At 54.0% G+C, this 23614-nt stretch overlaps 1 protein-coding gene across 2 annotated transcripts; it reads right to left on the bottom strand.

The window, feature by feature from the left end:
• Positions 1-360: 360 nt before the first annotated feature.
• USP48 (ubiquitin specific peptidase 48) lies at positions 361-22380 on the bottom strand. 2 transcript variants are annotated; one of them, XM_039367569.1, is made up of 27 exons: positions 22104-22376; positions 19441-19561; positions 18567-18711; positions 17814-17941; positions 17390-17514; positions 17184-17292; positions 16862-16995; positions 14989-15071; positions 14572-14751; positions 14263-14385; positions 13736-13885; positions 12905-13105; positions 12263-12377; positions 12017-12147; positions 10838-10906; positions 8356-8480; positions 7847-7969; positions 7417-7478; positions 6186-6296; positions 5821-5951; positions 4094-4200; positions 2726-2830; positions 2340-2495; positions 1836-1961; positions 1576-1624; positions 1380-1406; positions 361-957 (listed from the first exon to the last, which is right to left on the bottom strand). In XM_039367569.1, the coding sequence occupies exons 1-27, from the start codon at positions 22235-22237 to the stop codon at positions 935-937; spliced, it is 3093 nt and encodes a 1030-aa protein (XP_039223503.1). In that variant the 5' UTR covers positions 22238-22376; the 3' UTR covers positions 361-934. The 2 variants fall into 2 exon arrangements, 1 of the variants encoding a protein (XP_039223503.1); XR_005559690.1 differs by lacking the exons at positions 361-957; positions 1380-1406; positions 1576-1624; positions 1836-1961; positions 2340-2495 and having other exon boundaries at positions 2795-2830; positions 5821-5946; positions 22104-22380.
• Between the last annotated feature and the right edge of the window lie 1234 nt (positions 22381-23614).

Here is a 23614-nt window from a genome sequence, read left to right as displayed (position 1 = left end):
CCGCCCTCTTCGCTTCCAGGAAGAGCTGCAAAATCAGCAGCGTCCATTTCGTGCCCCCCCCCCGGAGAAGAAATGGTCCCCACTGGAAGGAGCCCAGCATCCCTGCCCTATACGTTGTCTTGCTGGGCTGCCCCCTCCCCCCAACCCAACCCCCCCCCATTCATGGCAAACAGTCCTGGAGTGACAGCCGAGACCTCGAGCAGGTTTCCCGCCACGCCCCCTCCCCAAAACCTCACACTTTTGGTTCTCCCCCCCCCTTCAGGAATGCTGAGGGCTCGATCACCTGCTGGCCCAGCGTGGCCCTTGGGGAAGGGGCTTCAGGAGAGTCGATGCGCAGCCCTCCCACCCACCCAGCCTGTGGTAAAAAGCCCCCCCCCCAGGAACCCGGACCTCTGTTGCTTTGGGGCTGAAAGGAACTGGGGAAGCGGCTGCAAAGTTCTGGAGCCCATCAGCCCCTCCTCAGTCAGAGGCCCCAGCTGTCCTACGGGAACGCCCCAGGTTTGGGGTCGGGGGGCTGCCTGGGCAGCCCCCAAAGGGAGAAGCGATGCTCAAGAAAAGGGTCCAAAAAGAGGGTCCGCTGCTCTGCCCTCCTGCCGGCTGTAAGTCTCTCTCTCAAGGACCCCCGTGCTTCCTCCCATCGTCCCAGGAAGTCCTGGCCCGCCAGCGTTGGTTTTTGCACCTCCTCCGCTCGTAAAAGTGAATAATCTGTTCCGAGAGGGACCCCAAAGTGGGGGGCTCCCCTCTAGGAGTCCTCTCTCTCTCTCTCTCTTTCCCCCCAGGTGTGCACCGAGATGAGGCCTCTGGGGCGGCCGGGCTGAACGGGGGTCCCTCCGAGGGGCTGAAGCTCTTTCAGTTCGCTGTTCCCGGAGGGCCCAAAAGCTTTCTCATCCAGGCTATTGGAGGGGTGGGTGGCCGTCTGGCCAAAGAGCGAACGTTAGTGGCCGAGGAGACCCGTCCCTGGAAAAAGAGGGGGGGGAGAGGTCAGTAAACGAGGAGGCGTCTGTGGGGGGGGGAGAGAGAGAAAGAGAAAGAGAGAGAAAGAGAGAAAGAGAAAGAGAAAGAGAAAGAGAAAGAGAGAAAGAGAAAGAGAAAGAGAGAAAGAAAGAAAGAGAAAGAGAGAGAGAGAAAGAGAAAGAGAGAGAGAAAGAGGGAGAGAGAGAGAAATAGAGAGAGAAAGAGAAATAGAGAAAGAGAAAGAAAGAGAGAAAGAGGGAGAGAGAAATAGAGAAAGAGAGAGAAAGAGAAAGAGAGAAAGAAAAGAGAAAGAGAAAGAGAGAGAAAGAGAAATAGAGAGAGAAAGAAAGAGAGAAAGAGAAAGAGAGAGAAAGAGAGAAAGAGAGAAAGAAAGAGAGAGATGGGGCAGGGAGGGCAAGGCCTACCTTTAAAGCCTTCCTCCGGAATGCAGACTGGAAAAGAAGACAAAAGCAGTCAGAGAAGCCTCCAGAGGCCAACACGGTCTACCTTGCTGGGAGGAGAATTGAGGGCTGCCACCGCCATCCCCCCCAGCGCTTGGCAACAGACCGAAGTGACGGAAAAGCGGGTGGGGGGGAAACCAGGAACGCTGGAGGAGGTTACCTTGCATAACGTCATCTATGGCCGCGTAGTCCACAATGGGCTCGTCGGCCTGTTTTGGGGGAGGAAGGAAAACTGGGCGTTAGATGGGGGCAAAAGTTGCCCCCTCCCACACATGCATACACCCCACCGGAAGAGGGACAGACGGCCCGCGGGATCACCGGCTGACCGTCCCAAGCCGAACTGGCCTGGCAGCCGAGGGCAAAGGCTTGGGGCGTGCACGGCGGGAGCCACCGAAAGGCGGAAGGCCAGGCCTCGCTCACCTTCAGCAAGACCACGGACTCGGGCGTGACCCCCAGGCTGCCCAGCGTGGCCACGTCGTCGGACAGCACCGTCCCGTCGATGGAGAGGTTCTGGTCGAAGGGAGCCACGGAGAAAGCGTGCATGATCTGTGCCGGAAACACACGGCGGGACACTGAACAGGGGAGCTTCTCTGCGGAGGCAGGGCCACCCCCTTTGCATTCTCCGAGGTCTCCTAAACCAGGGGTCCCCAACCCCTGGTCCGTGGACCGGTACCGAGCCACAGCACGCCAGCAACTGGTCCGCACAAATAAGCAAAGCCCCATCCGTGGGATGCAGGCAACACACAAAACCACGCACTCTCCGGTCCGCGGAAAAACGTCTCTCCACGGAACCGGTCCCTGGTACCTTGAAGGTTGGGGGCCTGTGTCCTGAATGGAGGATGGAAGACCAGGGAGAAAAACAGCCCTCCTTCTGCGCTGAGCAAGGGGGTCCTCTGCGCACGGGCAGGAGGGCGGGGGGCTCACCTGGATCTTCAGATCCTTCAGGGTCTGGTTAGCGGAGACGAGGAGGGCCTTCTCCCCCCGGATTCTCCTGTGCCGAGTGCTGCGCCGGATGCCCTGCTTCTGGCAGACCACAGAGTTGGGGTGGGAGACCTTCTGCCGCTTGGCGTTGCTGTTCGCCTGGGAGGCAGAAGAGATTCCAGCCAGGGGGGGAAACCGAGGCCCACCCCCTCTTCCCCCGCCTGCCGGGCCCTTCGCTTTGCACTCAGGCCCTGCCGGGGGTCCCGAGTCCCCTCCCCAAAGCCACCTTCTGGATCTTCCCCAAACGCCATGTTTCCACAAGTCTTCCCGCTCGCCCCGACCAGGACAAAGTCCCGTGGAGACTTCTTATCATCAAGACCGGAATTTACCTGGTTGAAATCCGGATCGTGCTCCCCTTCCGCCCTGGCCTCCTCCCGCTCTTCTTCGGCCTCCGAACTGCTCACGTTCAGCTCCGGAGCAGCCTCCTTCATGACCTGGAAGGGGGGGGGAGGACAGAGAGGAGAGAGGGTGGAGCTGCTCTTAGCCTCCTTTGGGAATTGGATCTTCACACCGAGTGGGACGGAGCTCAAGTCACTAGTAACACACACACACACACACACACACACACACACACACGGGAGAGACTCAGACCCCGGGTCTGGGCCCAAGGAGTAAAGACCACTGAGGGCTGTGCAAAAGAGAGACATCAAGGTTGTCTAGAAAGTGCATGGTGGGAAAGAGCCAGGAGGGTCCGTGGCCCCCCCCTAAACTGAAAGCCCTTGGTTTAAACCAGCCTTGCACTTTTTTTATCAAAATATATACCCCTGCAATACACACACACACACACACACATTCCTGGGGGTTAATTTCTACATAGACCACCTAAGACGTGTGTTTCATCTTCTTGATGGCCGTGAATCTCAAGAGCTGGTTCCTCTAAGCTCAGAGAGAGAGAGAGCAAGGGAGGGAGGGGGGAAGAGGGGGGAGGGAGAAAGAGGTTGAGAGAGAGGGTGGGAGGGGGAGAGGGAGGTAGAGAGGGAGGAGGGAGGGAGAGAGAGAGGAAGGGAGGAGAGAAGGGGGAGGGAGGGGAAGGAAAGAGAGGAAGGGAGGGAGGGAGGAGGAAGAGAGAAAAAGAAAGAGGGAGGGATGTGGAGGGAGAGAGAAGAGGGAGGGAGGAAGGGTGGGAGGTGGGAGGAGAGAAAGGGAGAAAGGGAGGAAGGAAGGGAGGGAAGAAGGGAGAGGGGAAGGGAGGGAGGGAGGAAGGAGAGAAAGGGAGGGAGAGAGAGGGAGAGGGGAGAGAGAGGAAGAAAGAGAGAGAGAGAGAGAGAGAGAGAGAGAGAGAGAGACAAAGCCAAGGCCTGGTGGACAAAACCAAGGCCTGGGGCTGCCCAGTCTCTCAACTCAGCTGCCATTTGGATGAGCATCTTAAGAAAGGGAGGTTTCCCCCCCCCCTTCCCTCTTGCTTTTAAGATAAGTGCGGAAGGGCCAGGGCAGACCCCAGCCTTTAATGGATTGCCCCCCCCCTCCCCAAGGAATGGCTCACCCAACCACTAAAGAGGAGCAGAAGAGGGTCTGCTTCAGGCCCTGAATTCATCGGCCGCCTAATAGCGCAAGGAACCCCCCACCCGGGGCTCTGCTGAGACTCTGGCCCAGAACGGGGGTTGGGGGGGGGCCTGAACCCCAAGAGCAGGAACACCCGGGCCCCTTCCCAGCTTTTCTGTGATCCTTCTGGGCAGAGGAGGGGGGGGGAGACCAACCTTCTTGTCATCCACCACTTTGCGCACGTAGATGGTGGCCTGGGTGTATTCCCGCAGGTCTCTCTGCTGCTGGTACAACAGCCCTTCTCGGCAGTCCAGGCACAGCTCTGGGGGAGAGGGAGCAGGAAGGGGGGGGTCTGTCTCCGCAAAGACCCCGGGCTCTGCAGGGCCTCGGCCGGAGAACCGGTGGCCGCGACGGGGCAAGGGCGTCGCGAAACCCTCAGAGGCCCTTGGAGTGAAAACTCTCGGCAGGGGGGGCTTTCATTTTGAGGGCACCGGAGGGGTTTCTGGCTCTCTTGGACCCTCATATGCCATGGAGGGAAACTTCTCAAGGGGAGAAGCAGCCTGGAACTAAGGAGGAATTTCCCAACAGGGAGAACAGTGAACCAGTGGAACTGCTTGCCTCCAGAGGTTGTGGGTGCTCCAAGGAGGTTTTTAAGAGGAGATTGGACAACCATTTGTCTGGAATACGGTCTCCTGCTTGAGCAAGGAGATGGACTAGAAGACCTCCAAGGTCCCTTATTCTATTCTATTCCATTCCATTCCATCTCTTCATTCTATTCTATTCTATTCTATTCTATTCTATTCTATTCTATTCTATTCTATTCTATTCTATTCTATTCTATTCTGTTCTATTCATCTCTTCTATTCTCTTCTTTATTCCATTCCATTCCATTCTATATTCTATTCTATTCTATTCTATTCTATTCCATTTTCATTCTATTTTTCATTCCATTATTCTATTCTATTCTATTCTATTCTTCTCTTCTCTTCTTTATTCCATTCCATTCTATATTCTATTCTATTCCATTCCATTGCAGTCCAGTCTAATTTCTATTCTATTCTGCATTGTATTGTATTTTATTCTAGTTTCTATTCTATTCTGCACTGTACTGTATTCTACTCTAGTCTATCCTGATCTGGTCTAATTTCTTTTTTGTTTTGTTTTGTATTACACTGTATTCTGGTCTAATTTCTATTCTGTACTGTACTGTACTGTACTGTACTGTATATTCTATTCTATTCTATTCTGGTCTAATTTCTATTCTATTCTGGTCTAATTTCTATTATTCTATTCTATTCTATTCTATTCTATTCTATTCTATTCTATTCTATTCTATTCTTCTATTCTATTCTATTCTGCATTGTATTGTATTGTATTGTATTATCTATTCCTATTCCATTCCATTCTATTCCTATTCTATAATCCAGAGGCCCCCAACCTTTCGGGCACCAGGGACCAGTTCCGTGGAGAGAGATTTTTCCGTGGACCAGAGAGTGCGTGGTTTTGTGTGCTGCCTGCATCCCATGGAGGGGGCTTTGCTTGTTTGTGCGGACCGGTTGCTGGCAGGCCGCGGCCCAGTACTGGTCCACAGACCGGGGCTTGGGGACCCCTGCTATAATCTATCCCTATTCCTACCCTATCAAAGAGAGGAGCCACAGGGACAGCGCGACCCAGCTGAGATGGGTAGAAGAATGAGGCCCTTGGCTCATCACGGAAAAGGAGACGTGACCCGCAACCAATACCTCCCCCTGCGCAGGTGTCTCTGCTCTGAATGTCCTTGCGGAGAGGCCCCTCCCTCCCTGCCCGCCGAGGATGCTTGAGAAGCGGGATACCCGGGCTTGCCGCCTGCCAAGAAGCGCCCGGAGCCCACGGGAGCAGGGCATGTGGTGCCAACGTGTCTCTTTCCCTCGCGGCCTCCCCTCCTGCCGGCTCGCTCACTCACCAGGCTCGGTCATGTACAGCAGGCGCTCGGCGCTCTCCTCGGGGGCCTCCCTCCGGATCACCCGGATGGCGTGATCCACCACGAAAAGCTTTCGGATCTTCTCCCATTCGTCGGGCCATATCAGAGCTACACTGTGCCAAGAAGCAGTGCCTGCTGTCTCTCTCAAAGGCCAACCGCGGCCCCTCGGCCTCCGGACACCCCGGGAGGGCCGCACCCCAAAGAGACGGGTCGCCAGGGAGGGATCGAGGAGGCCTGGTGCAAAGGCCCTCTGGGCTGAGTGAGTGTGTGTATCCTATTCTGCTGGAGCCAGAGAGAGAGACACACACACACAGACACCCCTGCACCGGAAGAAGGAAGACACTCACAGTTTAGAGTCTTCTTTGGTCATGGACGCAACGGTGAACATCAGCCCTCCGTGGGGGCAGAGCAGTTCCCGGTTTCCAACGGAAGAGACGGGGCTGCATCGGGTGGGCCTCCTGGTGGAGGGCAAGAAAAGGGGGGGGGCATGATGTTGCGGACTACGTTTGGCCAGTGGAAATTGCAGGGGGTGGGGTGGGAAGCGTGCGAGTCCAAGGGAACGGCCGGGGAGAGAGGAGACGGAGAAAGGAGCGGGCGCCCGCCAGAGAACTGGAGAACCGAGGGTGTGGAAGGGATGGAGAAGCCCGAGCTTGGTGGTTCTCTTTGAGACGTTTCATAACCCAACTAGGAAACATCTTCAATGGCAGGAGGGACTGGGAGAGGAGGAGGAGGATGACTGTGGGGTCTTTGGTGCTCTCTGAGCTGGGTTGTTTTCTTTTTCTTTTTCATATGTAAGATACTTTTAATAAAATGAAATAAATATACACACGACTTTTGGTGTTGCTCGCCCATTTTCCCTATCACTGTATCCACACTCCTTCTTCTCTCCCTTCTTTCTCCCTTTCTTCTCTTCCCTACTTCCCTCTTCTTCCTCCCCTCTTCTCTTTCCTTCCTTCTCCTCTTCTCCTCCAACCTTCCTACTTCCTTCTCCCCTCCTTTACTCTTTTCTCTCTCCTCTCCTTTCTTCCCTCTCATCCCTCTTCAGATACAATTCAGGGGTAACGTCCGAACAACTCCTCTCTCCAAATTTCCCTATCTGTATTATATACGATAAGGTTAATTTTCTCTTACATTAATGCTTCTATTTATCTAACCTTCTCGGTATATACTTCTATAAATTTATTTATTTATGAGACTTATATACCGCTTTAAGTGCAAGCACTCTCTAAGCGGTGTACACCAGTAAGCAATGTATATATATATATATATATATATATATATTTACATTGCCCCCAACAACCTGGGTCCTCATTTTACCTACCCCGCAAGGATGGAAGGCTGAGTCCACCTTGAGCCGGTGAGATTTGAACTGCTGACCTGCTGAACACAGTCAGCTAAAGTGGCCTGCAGTAGTGCACTCTAACTGCTGCGCCACCTCGGCTCCTCCAAGTTATACAACCTCCAAGTTATTCAATACTGTGTCGCCTGGGTCTCAGCTGGGTTGTTTTCTTGCAGACATTTCATGAGCCAACTGGGTAACATCATCAGGGCTAGAGGAGGAGAAGGAAGGCAGCTCACCTCACAAACTTCCGCCATTCCTCCACAAAGAACCTGGAGACCACGTAGAGCTCTCCCACCTCCTGGGGAAAGAGAGTCATCATTCAGGGCCCCAAGGATCCCAAGAGGAGGCCTGGGACTCAAGGAGGCTGCAGCAGAGCTTAAGCCTGGATGGGGATGGGGAGGGGAGCAAAGCCAGGGGGACTCCAGCTTGGCCAAAGCTTGCCTGCCTCCTCCCAAAGGACCACACAGGCCTCTAGGCTGCACAAGGTGTGTGTGTGTGTCTCTGTGTGTGCACACTCAGACCGACGGAACTTCAGCAGGTTCTGTTGCTTGCACAGCCCAGCTAAATCTTCTGCTCCGGCTGCTGCTCTACAGGGCTGAAGGGGGGAGACCCTTGCCCGGCGGTACTTGAGTCACTGCCCCCCCCCGCATATCCTGGTCTCCTCACCTCAGGCCAGGTGCTGAGGCAGGGCCGGCTCTTGTCCTGGAAGAGGTGGGGCAGGCTGGCCTTCTGCTCGTTGGCCATCATCTTGTGGAGGGCTTCGTTCTCTTCCCCTTCCCGCTCCAGGATCTGCGGAAAGACAAGCCCTGGGGTCACGGGCCTCCTCCTGGAGGGGCGAGGGTCTGCTTTTAGGGGGGGGGGCTCAGCCTTCCAGGAGTGCCCTACTGCTGGAGTTGCAATCTTGCGACCTCCAAAGGCCGGGAGGCAACTGAGACTAAGCAATTTTGGGGGGAGGGGGGGTATATCCCCCCTCTAGGCCTCAAGCCCCCTCCCCCAGGAAGAAACACACACCCCCCCCCCAATGCCTTCCTGGAGCAAGGCTTCGGCCCCGACTCCAGAGCCGGTCTCCATCTTGGGTGCAAGGCAGAGGCCTCCGCAGCTCCTCACTGTGCTGACTTGGGGAGGGGGGGCTTTCCTCTCCCTCCCTCCCTCCCCGATGCATCTCCCCCCCGCACCTTGCACTGCAAGCAGGAGTCTCTGCCGCTGGGGAACTCCGGGGCGTTGCGGAAGTAGCGCTGCAGCTTCTCCCAGGCTTCCCTGCAGACCACGCGCCTCTCGTTCTCCAAGATGCAAAGGTTGCCTGCGGGTGGAAGGGGGCAGAGGAGCTGACCGGCTGTCCGAGGGGAAGCAGCGGGGCAGAGCCTGACCCCAGTCACCCTTTGGTCACCCCCCCCCCAACGGCGTGGGGACCCCCCCCAGAGCAGGAGACCCTCCCCGCCAGGGAAGTGTGGCCGCACTCCTAGGACACCCCCCCTTCACGTTGGAACTGACCACAAAATGGGTCGCTGGAAGGAGAGAAGGTCAGGGGGGGAGGCAAGGAAAGCGTGGCCATGCCCAAGACCCTCAGGACCACCATCCTCCCCATCCCACCCCCCAAAGCATCCTTTCTGGATCTCCCCATTCAGATGCCCAAATGCCAGCCGGCTGGGGAGAAACCAGGCCCCTGTCCTGTGCCCCTCCCTCCTGCAGCAGCAGCAGCTGACCCCCCCCCCCGGCTGGCTCCACCAGCACCCCCAAAATTAGGAGCCCCTCCCAGCTTCCCCCTCCGAGCGGAGCGTGCACGGGGTAAAAAAACAAGGGAACATCGGGAGGAGCCCGCTGCCACCCAGCTCCTTCCGGAGCAGTCGCTAAGGTTACAGGCCAATTACGAAGGAGGCAGCCGGCAATTAAGCCGAGGGGAACCTACTTTGGTTTCTGCCGGCACAAAGGAGTCCTTAGAGTCAGAGAGAAACACCTACCCGGGCTCCCTGAGGATGTGCCGGCAGGGGCGGCAGAGGTGTGCGTGCAGGCGGCACGACACACCTGGCTGTGCCCCACATGGAATAACCCTCCTGGCGCATCACAGGCTAGTTGAGACCAGGTCAAGGGAAAGTCTAGAAGGGTGTGTGTGTGTGTGTGTCCTGCTTCAGGACCTCACTTGTTTCCTCCCAAACGTTTTTTTGGGGAAAAATAATAATAATTAGCCTCTAAAGCAGAGCCCTCCCCCAATCTTTTGGGCACCAGGGACCGGTTCCGTGGAAGAGAGGAAGGTGCGTGGTTTTGTGTGTTGCCTGCACCTCGCGGATGGGGCTTTGCTTGTTTGTGTGGACCGGTTGCTGGCATGCCGCGGCCCGGTACTGGTGCACGGACCGGGAGTTGGGGACCCCCTACTCTTCTCCCTCCAGGTGCTGCACTAATCCTGCTGGCTTAGAGGAGGCTGAGGCCCCTGTAACAATGGGGGGTGTCCCTCCTCCTCACTGGGGTCCACCATCCTCTATATTGTTCTGTTTTGTTCTATCTCTCTCTGTTCTGTTCTTATTCTATTCTTATTCTATTCCATTCCACTCTACTCCATTTTCTCTTTCTATTCTATTTTCTTATTCTATTCTATTCTATATTTTATTCTTCCCATATTCTATTCTATTCTTTCCATATTCTATTCTTTCCATATTCTATTATATTCTATTCCATTCATTTTTTTCTTTTCTATTCTATTCTACTCCATTCCATTCATTTTCTATTCTATTTCTATTCTACTTCTATTCTGTTCTATTCTATTCTTATTCTATTCCATTCCACTCTACTCCATTTTCTATTTCTATTCTATTCTCTTATTCTGTTCTATTCTATTCTATTCCATTCCATTCCACTCCACTCCATTTTCTATTTCTATTTCTATTCTATTCTATTCTCTTATTCTATTCTATTCTATTCTATTCTATTCTATTCTATTCTATTCTATTCTATTCTATTCTATTCTATTCTATTCCACTCCATTTTCTATTTCTATTTCTATTCTATTCTATTCTATTCTCTTATTCTATTCTATTCTATTCTATTCTATTCCATTCCACTCCATTTTCTATTTCTATTCTATTCTATTCTATTCCATTCCATTCCATTCCATTCCACTCCACTCCATTTTCTATTTCTATTCCTATTCTATTTTCTTATTCTTGTCTAATTTCTATTCTATTCTGCATTGTATTGTATTCTATTCTATTTTATTATCCCTCCTCCTCACTGTGATCCACCATCCTAGGGGCCGCAGTCTGGGGGGAGGCAGGGGCAAGGCAAAGGAACCTGGACGAGCAGCAGAAGAAATAGCATTTTCAAGTGGGGGGGGGGGGAATGCCTTGGGTGGGATCTGGGGCATGATCACAGCGGGGGGGGGCATCTCTGGTTCAGCTAAAGAGTGGAATTAGGAGGGCCTGGCAAGAGGTGTGTTCCACACACACACACACACACACACACATACCCCAGCCACAAAGATGCGAGAGTGTTTCCAGCCAAGATAGACAGATGTTGGCAGGGAGGTGAGCGCGTGCCCTGGGGATGCCTGGGTCAGTCTGACCAGGAGAAACGGCGCTTCCCGGATTTGGATGACACAACGGCTGGATTCACACCCGAGGGAGGGAATCCCTTCTGCTGCTAGAGTCCCCCCCCCCTCCCGCTCACCGTGGGGGCACACAATGTCTTCGTTGAACTTCAGCTCCTCTTCCTCTCGTTTCTCCACACTGGGCTCTTCTGCGGAGGAAAAAAAGCAGGGGGGGGGGAACCAAGTCAGAAGACACCCCCCCTTACAACACGACAAGGCGGGGACTCCATGGCCCTCCCTCCCCAGAACAGGCAGGCCGACTGCACTCTGGAGCCAGCCTGCCTTCCATCTCTTTTCTTCTTCCTTCTTTCTTCTTTCCTTCCTTCCTTCCATCTCTTTTCTTCTTTCTTTCCTTCCTCCCATCTCTTTTCTCCTTCCTTCCTTCTTTCTATCTTTTCTTTCTTCTTTCCTTCCTTCCTTCCATCTCTTTTCTCCTTCCTTCCATCTCTTTTCTTCTTTCCTTTCCTTCCATCTTTCTCCTTCCTTCCTTCTATCTCTTTTCTTCTTTCTTCCTTCCTTCCTTCTATCTCTTTTCTCCTTCCTTCCTTCCTTCTTTCTATCTTTTCTTCTTTCTCCTTTCCTTCCTTCCATCTCTTTTCTTCTTTCTTTTCTTCCATCTTTCTCCTTCCTTCCTTCTATCTCTTTTCTCCTTCCTTCCTTCTTTCTATCTCTTTTCTTCTTCCTTCCTTCCATCTCTTTTCTCCTTCCTTCCTCTCCTTCTTTTTCCAACTTTTTTCTTCTTCCTTCCTTCTTTCCATCTTTTCTTCTTTCCTTCCTTCCATCTCTTTTGTTCCCTCCCTCCCTCCCCTTCCCTCTCTCCCCTTTTTCATCTCCTTCTTCTGCCTTCCTTTGCCTCTTTACCCCTCCTTCCTCCCTTCCCTTCTTTCTTGTTCTCTCCTTTCCTCCCTTCCTCAAACTCTCCCTTCCTCTGAAAGCGGAGGTCTGCAGGCCCAGGGGGGCTGTCACCCACAGCCTTCCGTGGAGCCTTGACAAGGGACGCCCAGTTTGCTCCGCATTTCTCCCCAGCTCGAAGCGGGAGGACCAGGGGATGAAGCCGAATCCTTGACCCACCCAGAAAGCCTTTGGGCCTGAAACAAGCGCTGGCCTGGAGCAACTAAGCCAGCAGTCGTCCCTCTGGAGGGGGCCAGGCCTGCCTCGACTAAGAGGGGTGTGTGTGTGTGTGTGTGTGTGTGAGAGAGAGAGAGAGAGAGAAAGAGAAAGAGAGAGAGAGAGAAGAGAAGGGGGGGGGAGAGAGTTACCTCTCTCCTTGGCGTCGCCGTTCATCTTGCCGTTGCTCGGCTCGGCTTCTTCATCCGAGTCGTCCAGCTGCTCCAGGGCCAGCTGGCGCCAGCTCCGCAGGGAGGACTTCCCTACCCAAAACCCATCACTCCTGCGGGGCGAGAGGGGCGGCTCACAGCCCAGGAGGCGAGGAGGGGGCAGGGGAGCATGTGGAATGGGTTTTCCCGCCTCTTGCTGCCCCAGGGTGGGGGGGAGCCCCTACTCACCCCTTGACCACGGCTTTGAGGAGATTGCAGACGGCCTTGTAGTCCTCGCTCAGCCGGTTCTTCAGCCGCAGCACCCGGCACCTCTCCACCACGCAGTCCTTGCAGAGGGCTTTCCCTGCAGGAAGAGGCCAGAAGACGGAGGTTGAGGGCAGCGGCGGGTGTGTGTGTGTGTGTGTGTCTTCCCTCCTCGGCCCTCCAGCCAGGGGAGCCTCTGCCTTCCCACCGCCCACCCTGTGGAGCAGACCCAAGCGGGCAGGAAGGCCGAGGCAGCCTCCCGGAGCGTTTGCGGGCGGGTGCGAACAAGCGAGGATTCCTCGGGCCGCACCTCGCCTCTCCGGAGGCAGCCCCTCAAACGCGCTGGGGAAGGTGCGAGGAAACCCGACAAGCGTGGCAACACACCACGGAGGTGCAACGCCAACTTGGCGAGAGTGTGAGCAATCGCACCTCCTGCAGAGCTGAAGGTTCCCCCTGTGCCCCCCCCCGCTTTGCAAGAGCATAAGCAGCTCCATCTGCCTGGCGCTCCTTTCTCCCCCCCCTTCCTCGCTCCCCCCCCCAAACAGACAGAAGGAGGATGAGGAAGAGGAGGCTGGCCTCGTCCAGGAAACCCTCCCCCCCCACCTTCCAGGAACTCCCCCTCCCCACCTGTCAGCCGGGGTCCTCCCCCGTATCGCTTGTAGAAGTAGTCGGCCACGTCCTCCGAGACCCGCTTGACGGTGGGGATCTTATCGGGGTGCAGCTTGCCGTGGGAGCACAAGCAGGCCGTGTTGTCGATGGCTTTGGGGGGCGTGGATTCGTCCAGCCACTGCTGCAGCCATTCCAGGGAGACAAAGTCGTAGGGGCAGCCTGGGACGGAGGGAGGGAGGGGCAGAGAGCCAGAGCGTCAGCACCCCCGTCTCCTCCTCCTCCATCGCGCCTCCGAACCGGCCACGTCTCCGTGCAAGTTAAGATCACACATCTGCCCTCCCCTTCAAACGACTGATCAAAGCAACCCGCCCACCCAACTTTCCCTGCTAGGCGACAATGTCCCCAGAGTCAAGTCGTGTTCGATTACACTCCTGCCCCCTGCCATGTGGTGGTTGGGGTAAGGGGGGAGCAACTCAGACCGAGGGATCCGACCCTCCTTCCCCACCAGCCGTGCCCACGGCCACAGCACAGCCTCTGCCCGGGGGCCCCCCTCTTGCGCCAGTGCACCCGCCCTGCTGGCCGAGCTGACGCCCGCCAAAGCGAGGGGCCTTTAAGAGACACCCTAATATGGACCCACACAGACGCACACACACACACTCTGCCCCCAGGGAGCAGGCCATGTTAGGTGGTTTGGCTCTCTCGGGAGAGGAGGAAGCTTTCAAACCCCGGCACACCCCACTTCTGCCATCGGGACAGAGGCCAGAGCTGCCCCCCCTCGCCCTCCCCCCCTCCCCCCTGCCCCAGAGAGGCCCTAAAGAAAGAGAGGTGTAATTGGAAGGTCTTACAGACCAGCTTCGGCAGGCAACTTCTGGTAGAGCTCCTTCACCTCTTCGTGCTTGACCAGGCCCCGCGCCACGCTTTGCTTCCGCATCTCGGCCATTTCCTGGCACCACTCCTCAAACCTGCTGTTGTCGTGTTCCACCAGCTCCTGTAGGAAAGCTAGAAGGGGAGAAAGCCCAGGAGAGGGATGGCAAGAGGCACCGGCCAAGCCCGAAAGACCAGGAGGCCTGGCTAAAGGTGCCTTCACACAGACACACACACAGACACACACACACACACAGCTAAGGGAGGAAGCCCCCCCCCTCCTCTAAACCCTTCCTTCAACTCAGGGGGAGGGCAGAAAAAGGCTTCTTCCCCAAACCGGCATGTGCCGGTTCCAAATTGTGAACCAGGCAGCCGAAGGGCTGCTTCCACCCTCGTGGGCTTCCGGAGGAGCGACGTGTTCGACGTGCTCGTGCCCGCGTGGTCGAGGCGTGGGGGTGGGAGAACCAGCCAAGAGGGGCCCGGGGATTGGGGGCAAAACGCAGGGGCCTCACCTGGGATCTCAACAGCCAGGGACTTCTCCCGCGACTGCAACCTGTACACCAACATGTAGGCGTTTCGGGAGCGGTAAATCCCCTTCCCGCACTTGGGCCTTCGAGACTGAGATTTAGAGGGTTCTGCAGGGGGGCGGAAGGCAGAGGGGGCAAGTGCTGGGGACCCCCGTTTTCCCCCTGCCTCGCTCCTCTCCCCAGAGACGCTCTCGGCCAGGCAGGCGGTAGCGAGCTGAGGAGAGGGGGTCTGGTGCCGGCCCCACAGGCCGAGCCGGGCCCACCCGGGTTCGGCTCAAGGAGAGGCTCATTTACCCAGTTCCTCTTCCGCCCCCAGCTGCAGCTTCCTGCCTTCCATCTTCTCAATCTCTTCGTCGTTAAATCTGTACCACTCCCCCGTCTGGGGGTCCTTCACGTGGGCGATGTAGTGGCCCGAGTAGGCGCTCACCCCTCGGTGGATGAGGATCGCACTCAGCTCGTAGACGAAGACACTGGCTGGAAACACAGCAGGCCGTGCTCGAGGCTTGGAGAATGGCGGGACTTCCCCCCCCCAATCCTCATTTTTCCCCCAGCCACGGGCAGCAGCAGTAAGTCCCCCCCTCTTCCCCATAACACCCCAGGCGACAGCCACACAGTCACCCTCCAGGTGCACACAGAAGGCGGGAGAAGGTCCCTGACCCACAATTCGGGGAATGGGACCCCAAAGAGAAGGAAACGCACAGCTCTGCCCACCTTTGTCTTCCATGAAGGGTTCCAGGTCCAGCAGCTCGGAGAACTCGATGTAAGCGTTCAGCTTCTTCTTGTGCCCCGTTTGCCTAATGTGGGAAAGAGGATGGCTTTGATTCACCCCTTTCCCACCTGGCGGTGCCCACACAAGGGAACGGCGGCAAGAGCAGAGCACACCGTCCCTTTCCACATCAAGAAGGCCAGCTGCTGAACTGGGAACCAGGAGATTCCCTGGTGCCAGGTGCCCCTCAGGCACCGAAGCCATCTGGGCGACTTTGGGCCTGCCTCTTTCTCTCAACCCAACCCAGGGGGGGTGAGATGGATCGCCTTGAGTTGCCCAAAGAAAGGCCAGGACACAATAAGTAAGATAAACATCTGTTGAGCTGCTGCCTGGGGGCCTTATTCTGAAGCTACTATCAAAGAGAGAAGCAACATGGGATTAAGGAGAAAGATCCTGGCTGTGAGGACAATGAACCAGAAATCATGGTTTTTAAGAAGAGACTGGACAGTCACTTGTCTGAGATGGTATAGATTCTCCTGCTTGAGTGGGGGGCTGGGCTAGAAGACCTCCAAGATCTGCTTTTGCTTCTTCTATCTCAATTCTAATTATAATTAATTCTAATTTTAATTCTATTCTATTCTGCATTCTGTTCTATTCTTTCCATATCCTATCCTATTCTATTCTCATTCCATCTATTCTATTCTCCCTTCCAACATCATCATCATTAGTCTATTCTAATCTTATTCTATTCTATTCTATTCCATTCCTATTCCATATTTTCTATTCTATTCTATTCTATTTCCATTCCATATTCTATTCTATATTCTATTCTATTCCTATTCCGTATTTTCTATTCTATTCTATTCTATTCTATTCTATTCTATTCTATTCTATTCTATTCTATTCTATTCCCATTTCATATTCTATTCTAATTCTACTACTCTACTCTACATTCCCTTATTCTGTTCTGTTCTATTCTATTCTATTCTATTCTATTCTATTCTATTCTATTCTATTCTATTCTATTCATTATTACTTCAGGCCTAGCCTGTTCAATTCAAGCCTTTTGGACAGGGATCGGATTCCATTTTAAAAAGGGCCTTTTCAACCAGTGGTGCGTGTTATCACTGGTGGTACTTTGGCACCTGGCAGGTGGTACGCGACCTAGACAAGTGTAGTTGGGGGGGGGGGAAATGAGCTGAAGTGGCAGCAGGGCCAGAGGTGTGGGGGGAAGAGTCAGCTGGAGCTGCGATGTTGCTGGGGCTCTGCTGAGCGCCCAGGATCAGCCCGCACGGCTCCAGCTGATCGGAGCTGTGTGCAGTGGCCAGCCGGGGAGTGGATGACTGCATGAGGGGAGTGAGGCTGGGGTAGTGACCCACGCTGGAGCTCTCTGTGGGGCACACCAGGAAGGGTTAAAGGAGGAGGAGGGGGGAGAGAGGAGAAGATATAAAAGGAGCTTTTGACAAGATAGGGAAAGGGGGAAAAAAAAAGAGTACGGGACAGAGAAGGAGATGGAGAAAGGGAGAGGGAGAGAGGGAAAAAGGGAGGGGGCTCTGAGAGAGAGAAAGGAGAAGGAGACAGGAAGAAGGGCCGACCAGCCACTTGACCACCAAGCTAGTGGTGCACATTAATAAACATGGAGAAATTCATCATACGTCTGTGAGCGCAAAACGAAAGCGATTCCGCAAAGGAACCACCAACCGAAGAAATTACAATCGATGTTTTTTTTTTCTTCCCTTTTTTGTTCAGCATGTTTGTGACACCTAGCTAAGCACGGCGGACACTCGGATATTGTCGTGTGCTCAAAGTACCACAAAAGGTGGGAAAGCCCTGCGTCTACAACGAAGGCTTTGGGGGCGGGGGCGAGAGGCGGCTGACCTATCGAACACGAAGCGCATGAGCTGGAGGTTGAGGGTGCAAGGCAGGCTGAGCAGGCGGATCCTCCTGGTGGCGTTCTGCTTGCTCTGACAGGTTTCGCAGAAGTAGCGGTTGTCCCCTTCCAGCTTCTCTTCCTGGCCAGGGAAAAACAGAGCAAGACCGGCCGCCGGCTTGAGGAGGCACCCCGACCTGCCTCGCAGCAGGCCCCAAGGCCATCAAGTCCCACCAACCAGCCCGGGGGGGGGGCGTGACCCTCCAGGTCCCGAGGCTGCCCCCAACCCGGAGCAGCAGTGTTTGGCCCTTCCCCTTCGTGGACAGGTACCTTTAGGAACTCGGTGATGCAGTCCGACAGCTGCTTGTGGCCCTGGATGTTTAACTCGAGCTCGTAAAACTTGGAGATGAGTTTGGACTCTCGGCCACACTGGTTGCACCTGGAGAGCAAAGCAGAGACGGACGTGAGCATCCGAAGCCCCGTCCTCTCGAGGCAGGACGAGGCGGCGAGAAGCCGCTGCGCGGGGATAGCCTTACACGGTGACGTAGGCGTACTCTCCGCAGAACTGCTTCTGGACGATGTCGCACACGTCCGGGTTTTTCTGAGAAGACAGGGTGTCCTCCAGCAGGGACATGAACAGCTTGGAAAACTCCTGAGCGTCCTAGAAGAACAGCAGCAGGATGTAAATCCGAGGAAACAGGACAGGGGTACACCGCCATCTCCTTTGAATCCCGTTAAGGGAGGTATTGTCCAAAAAATCTCCTCCCAATGGAAAGGCCGCAATTTCTCGCTGGGACTTTGTGGCCAAAGAGCTCAAGCAAATGGAGCAGGGCCTTATTTTTTCCGCAGTCAAAGGGCTCCTGGTTTTCCTCAGGGCGGGAACAGCTTTGTTAAAACGTGCAATTCTGAGAAACAAGAAAGGCAAAAGAGAGGCGTTGAGCCAGGTGCCTCGAACCTTACCTGTTGCTGGCCTGTGTCCAAGCCCAGTGCTTTCACAAACCCCGATGGGTCAATATATCGCCTTTTGCTGTTCTGGAGCAAGGCAAACAAGTACTGGAGGTGCTCGCAAATAGTCTGAGGTTCGTAATCTGCCAAGGGACAAAAAAGGCTTGATTAAAAAGCACGAGGTAGACCAGTGGTTCTCAACCTTTTTAATGCCGCGACCCCCCAACCGGTCGTAATTCGAGGACTACTCAACCGGGTGTCAAATGGGTGTCATGTGGGGTGTGTGTGGCCAGGGTGGGTTTGGCCTACTGGCTGGTCGTGGCCAGCTCTACATCGTTCGCGTCAAGGGTGCCTGTGAGGGCCTGGGCAGGAGTGGGATAGATCTGAGGGTCTTTGGCAGAAGGGGGTGGGATCAGGGCAAGTGCCAAGGCATGGTCCACTGGAGGAGCCTCACTGTTCCTCTCAGGCCATGCAGGGGGAGGGGGCTTATGGAGCTGAATGCGTTTCAGCACAGATGGCCACCACAAAATTGCACATTGGCTCCCAGCTGGCCTGGGCCAGGGCCAAGGCAGAGAGGGCCGTTCCCTCACTGTTTCCAGGATGGCTTCGTGGGCCACATGAAACCACTTCGTGGGCTGCATCTGGCCGATGGGCCTTGTGTTTGACCTGTCTGCTCTATACGGTACAAAGCAGGGGGACAGCAAGGATACTGAGGCCGGGTGAACCATTTGGGGTTCAAAGCAGGTGAATCTTAGCCCCCCCAAATACCTTTGCTCTCCGCCGTGACATATTCAGGGCGGGCCACTGGACACAGATACAGGGCCTGCCGGAGCTCCAGATTCAGGAACCACATCTGTAGGAAAGTGTTGACGTAGCAAGTGGCCCCCAGGTTGGTGAGGCCTACGAAGGCATTCTGGAGGGGAAGGAGAAGGGAGAGAGGTCATCAGGGGTGAGGCAGCCAAAAAAAGCAGAGTGCTCCAGGATGGCCATTTTAGCGAGCTCTCCTCTGGAGAACATTCTTCTCCTTCGACAATGGCGGAATTAGTTCCTGCAGAAAGCAGACGCCCCAAGCATTTTAAGAGAACGTCAGTGCATCCTTTACTTTTCATTTCTGCAGCCGCGACTTCAATGGGTCTGTTCTTCCGTTATCTAAGCGCACGGGACACGCTCCGCTTTGAAATGCTTTTCTATCTCGCTGTCCTTAAAATGCTCAGCTATTTTTTTTAAAAAACAACAACCCCGAAACAAACAGAAAAATATACCCAAATCAAATACGTTTGAGGAAAAAAAAAATCCAAAAATGACCGCTTAACTTGTACCAACTCAGAAGTGGCTTCCTGTCGCGGGAGAAACTAGACTCACAATTTCACAGCTTTGAGGATACATAAAAGATCCGGTTGAATGAAACTTTGTGTCCCCCCCCACCGCCCCCAATCACCACCAAAGCTCCCTCCCTGTGATACCCAATTGATTCCCAGGCCCAAATTGGATACTTTGCAGCCAACCTCTGTAGATCTTGGGAACCAAGGCAATTTCAGCCTTGGCAACTCTGGGCAACAGACTTAAGCACCAATTGCAAAGCGAGGAGGTGCATTGGAGGCAGGCGACCCTTCTCGGTCACGCCGGAAGACCGTCGGCGTACCTTTTTTCTCCTCTCAAAGTTGGGATCGTCGATGTTGTGAAAGGTGTTCTCATCGATCTCTCCCAGCCAAACGTGCTCTCCGATCCCCACCAGGCAATTGGGGTTCCCTCTGCAATTTCTCCTGCAGAAGCAAAGGCACACAGGTTGAGTCGTGTTCCCGCCCGACGCCATGTCCAGGAACGATTCAGGTTGCCCGTTTGCTAGCATATCCCCCACCTGGTTCTAAGATCTCTTTATTTCTGGGAGGAAATAAGAGATGGAGATGGTGGATTCTGAAGAGAGCTTTGAGTGGTGCCTTTAGAGCAGTGTTTCTCAACCTTGACAATTTTAAGGCATGTGGACTTCAACTCCCAGAATTCCACAGCCAGCAATGCTTTAGAGACAGCAATAGCAATAGCACTTAGACCTATATACTGCTTCACAGTGCTTTATACTCTCTGAGCCACGGGTGTCAAACTCACCGCGTCATGTGACGTATTGTGACATATCGCAACTGTTTTCTCATTGACGTATTCTGACATATCGCAACTGTTTTCGCATTGCTGGAGATGGGGTGGGCACAGCCTCCGCATGATGCAACCAGCCTGCAGGCCGGCAGTTTGACACCCCTACTCTAAGCGGTTTACAGAGCTGGCCTCTTGCCACCCAACAATATGGGTCCTCATTTTACCGACTTCGGAAGGAGGGAAGGCTGAGTCAACCTTGAGCTGGTCAGGATCCAACTGCTGGCAGTGGGCAGAGTTAGTCTGCAATGCTCCATTCTAACCACTGTGTCACCACAGCTCTTAATGCAACATCCAATCAGCTACAGCAATAGCACTTAGACCTATATACTACTTCACAGGGCTTTACGGCCCTCTCTAAGCGGTTTACAGAGTCAGCCCACAGCCTCCAACAATCTGGCTACTCATTTTATTGACCTCAGAAGGACAGAAGGCTGAGTCGACCTTGAGCCGGTGAGCATTGAACTGTCAAACTGCAGGCAGCCAGCAGTCCACAGAAGTAGCCTGCAATACTGCATTTTAACCACTGTGTCACCAGGTTCATTATGTGTTACACACCCCAAACCACATCCTACAAAGGAAGCTTTTTCAAAAGCTGGATGTTTCAGCTTCACTTAAATCAGGACAAATCTGCAATGAAGACAGCTCTTGCTAGTCCCTGACAACATAGTATTTTGATATTGTTCCTAATCCTCTGAAAAACAGAGTCTCCATCCTCAGCGTCCGTAGCTAAAGGATACAAATCCAAGGAGGCAGGAGTAAAAATTGGGAAAAAGTGAGGTGGAGACTGGCTTTGAAAATGATCATCATTTATTAATATAGATACCCACTCTAGTAGGCTGGGGGGAGATTTATACAATTTTAGGAAGAACTTCTAAACTAAAATTTTAAATCTTCAGGAATAGAGGCCATCTTGTAATTAGTGTCCTCCTTAATTCAACAGTATTATTTTGCAAGATCCTTATTGTGGCTATCTTTGTTAACAAGGCACAAATAATAAAAAATAAAACAAAGCACTGATAAAAATATAATAACTAGTGTTTGAATAGAGACAAAAATAGCCCTACTCCCACATACCCTGAAATTAGCAAAATACAAAAGTGGAAAGGCAGAGATGTAGCCCAGGCTTCCTTTTATGTAGCTGTTTTTTTTGTTTGTTTTTTGACAGCAAAAACAATAGTTCAGGGAGAGGATAACAGAAGCAAGCAAAGCTTGTCATTAGCTCCTACAGCTAGCAAAAGCAGGTGTCCTTGTAAACAATAACTGTGCTATTTTATCATTTATTAAAGACATTTTATTATGCTTCCCCTGCAGCTGCTAATCAATTGTGCGAAATAATTAATTAGTACAGTAAAAGCAATAATGGTCTTTTCCACCCAATGGGCAAATAATCATAAAATGTGTGTATTACAGCTATGCTAACCCACAAGGGTTGTCAAAACTTAATTAGCATGAAACAATATGCCACCCTGGCTTCTAACTGGGTGAATAAATAACTTAGGAGCTTGAACACACTTGGGAAGATTTTGTAGGATGCCGATTAAGGTGCAATACAGTTGCAGATTTGGGATTATTTGAAGGAAGGAAGGAAGGAAGGAAGAGAGAGAGAGAAGGAAGGAAGGAAGGGAGAGAGAGAGAGAGAGAGAGAGAGAGAGAAGTTGCCCCATTGGGCTGCTGTAGCACTGCCCTGCCTAGCAGGTGGTTCTAGATCGCAAGGGATCCCTACCCCTGAAGGGAATTTCTGCAGAAAGCCTTCAGACTTCAGATCCACTGATCTCTTTTTGGGGGCACCCAACCTCAGAGCTGTGAGCAGCAGCAGAAAGAAAGGAAAGGGCACCACGTGGTGCTCCCGAGGGAGGACAAACCTCACAGATTTGCCACTATCAAACGAAAAGGGATGGAACCAAAGGCCCCAATGGGCAGGGGGGGGGGACGTCTGCCATGATACCCATGGGGCACCGCCACCCCTCTGGCAGGATTTTGACACCTGCTGTTAGGCTCCGCCCCACCCACAGCCCCGCCCCCAGGATGGCACCTGTGGTGACCCTTGCCCCGCCCCCCCCGCCGTTCCACGAGACTCCAAGCTTTTGCACGGGAGGCAGGCCGGCCGGCAGGAGGCCGCGCTCTCCCGGCCGCCTCCCCGCAGGGCCGTGGCCTCACCGGCAGGCGCCCCGCTGGCAGGGCTCCAGCCCGATCCGGTAGGCCGCCTCGATGTGCTCCTGCGTGACGGCTTCGGGCGGCACCGTCTCCGTCCAGCGCCAGGCCGCCTTCTCCAGCTGCAGCCGCGGAGCCATCCCAGGACCGGCCCGAGCAGGAACAGGGCCGCTGCAGGGCGAGGCCGGAAGTGGAAGAGGGACCGGGCGACCCCGGAAGCGGAACCGGCCCCAAGCCCTGGCGGCCTCAGGCCACGCCTCTCGGGGCGCGCGCGGGGCGACTCGCGCCACCTGGCCCCCCCTCGGGCTCTCGGCTCTGACGTCACGCCAACGGCTGCTGGGGGGGCGGGAAGGGCTTGGAGGGGCGTGGCCCGCGCGCTCCAATAGGGCGACGCTATCTCGGAAAAGGCTCCGCCTCCTTCCCGTGTCTTTCACCCCTCGCGGCGAAGATTTGAGCGGGCGAGGGAGACAAAAAAAAAAAAAAGCCGTGGACGAGCGGAGCATGCGCACAGCAAGCTCGCCTTTCTGAGGCGAAGCTACCCACAATCCCTTGCGCCTCCCCTCAGTTTTGTGTTTTTTTTGTGATGTAAATTAAAAGAAAAATGTACAATCACCAAGTTGAAAAAAAAAAAAGACAACAAAACGCCCTATATTTAATTGTGGGGATTCGGGAGGGAAAATACGAGGCACTTTTGCCCCTCCTAAGATGGCTACCCACTTGCTCTCGGGCGCGGCCCGTGCTGCCCCGACGTCCCCCCTCCCCGGGACCCTGTTTCCCCGCGGGCCCTTATTTCACGTGTTTATTTCTCATGCTAACGCGCGTCCACAAGTGGGCAAAGAGCCTCTGACCCCGATCTGGGCTGGGGATTGACGTTAGATTAGAAGAACCTCCGCGCCCGGGCAAGACTACAACTCCCAATAGGCTCCGGGGCTCGCACAGGAAGTGCCCCTCTCTGGTCCGGAAGCTGGCGGTGCAGAGGCGGGCACTCACTGCGGCCGGAGAAAACTACAACTCCCAGTAGCCCGCAGGCTCCAACCGGAAGCGCCTCCATCTGGTCCGGAAGCTGGCAGTGAACGGGCGCCAGACGCCTCTGGACAGACAGGCGCGTTCTCGTAGCTACGGACGAGCGAAGCGCCCGTTATTTATTGCCCATAAAAAAGAAAAACTGGCGAAGCCCCGAGCGAGCTGCGTCCTTCCCTTCTTATCACTTGTCTGAAAGGGTATATAGCAGGGGTAGTCAACCTTGGCTCTTTTATGACTCGTGGACTTCAACTCCCAGAATTCCTGAGCTGGCTCAGGAATTCTGGGAATTGAAGTCCACGAGTCATAAAAGAGCCAAGGTTGACTACCCCTGCTATATAGGTTCTGCTTGAGCAGGGGCTGGACTAGAAGACCTCCAAGGTCCCTTCCAGATTTCTATTCCATTCCATTCTATTCTCATTGTTCCGTTCCATTCCATTCTAATTCCTTTCTATTCTATTCTTCATTCCTCCTGTTAATATTAATGTGACCAACCG

The sequence above is a fragment of the Crotalus tigris genome, unplaced genomic scaffold (assembly GCF_016545835.1).
Source record: "Crotalus tigris isolate CLP2741 ecotype Arizona unplaced genomic scaffold, ASM1654583v1 scf7180000020588.15403103151:6194809, whole genome shotgun sequence".
Lineage (NCBI taxonomy): Eukaryota > Metazoa > Chordata > Lepidosauria > Squamata > Viperidae > Crotalus > Crotalus tigris.
The sequence above is the reverse complement of the archived record's forward strand: the minus strand, read 5'-3'. Positions and strand labels throughout refer to the sequence as shown.

Excerpts from the sequence above, each read along its gene's own strand:
- USP48 (XM_039367569.1), bottom strand. The coding sequence starts at position 22,237 with ATGGCTCCGCGGCTGCAGCTGGAGAAGGCGGCCTGGCGCTGGACGGAG. Across the intron at positions 17,942-18,566 it reads TGTCACGGCGGAGAGCAAAG|ATTACGAACCTCAGACTATT; the intron begins GTATTTGGGGGG and ends GTCCCTTGGCAG. Across the intron at positions 8,481-10,837 it reads AGACATTGTGTGCCCCCACG|GCAACCTTTGCATCTTGGAG; the intron begins GTGAGCGGGAGG and ends TTCCACCCGCAG.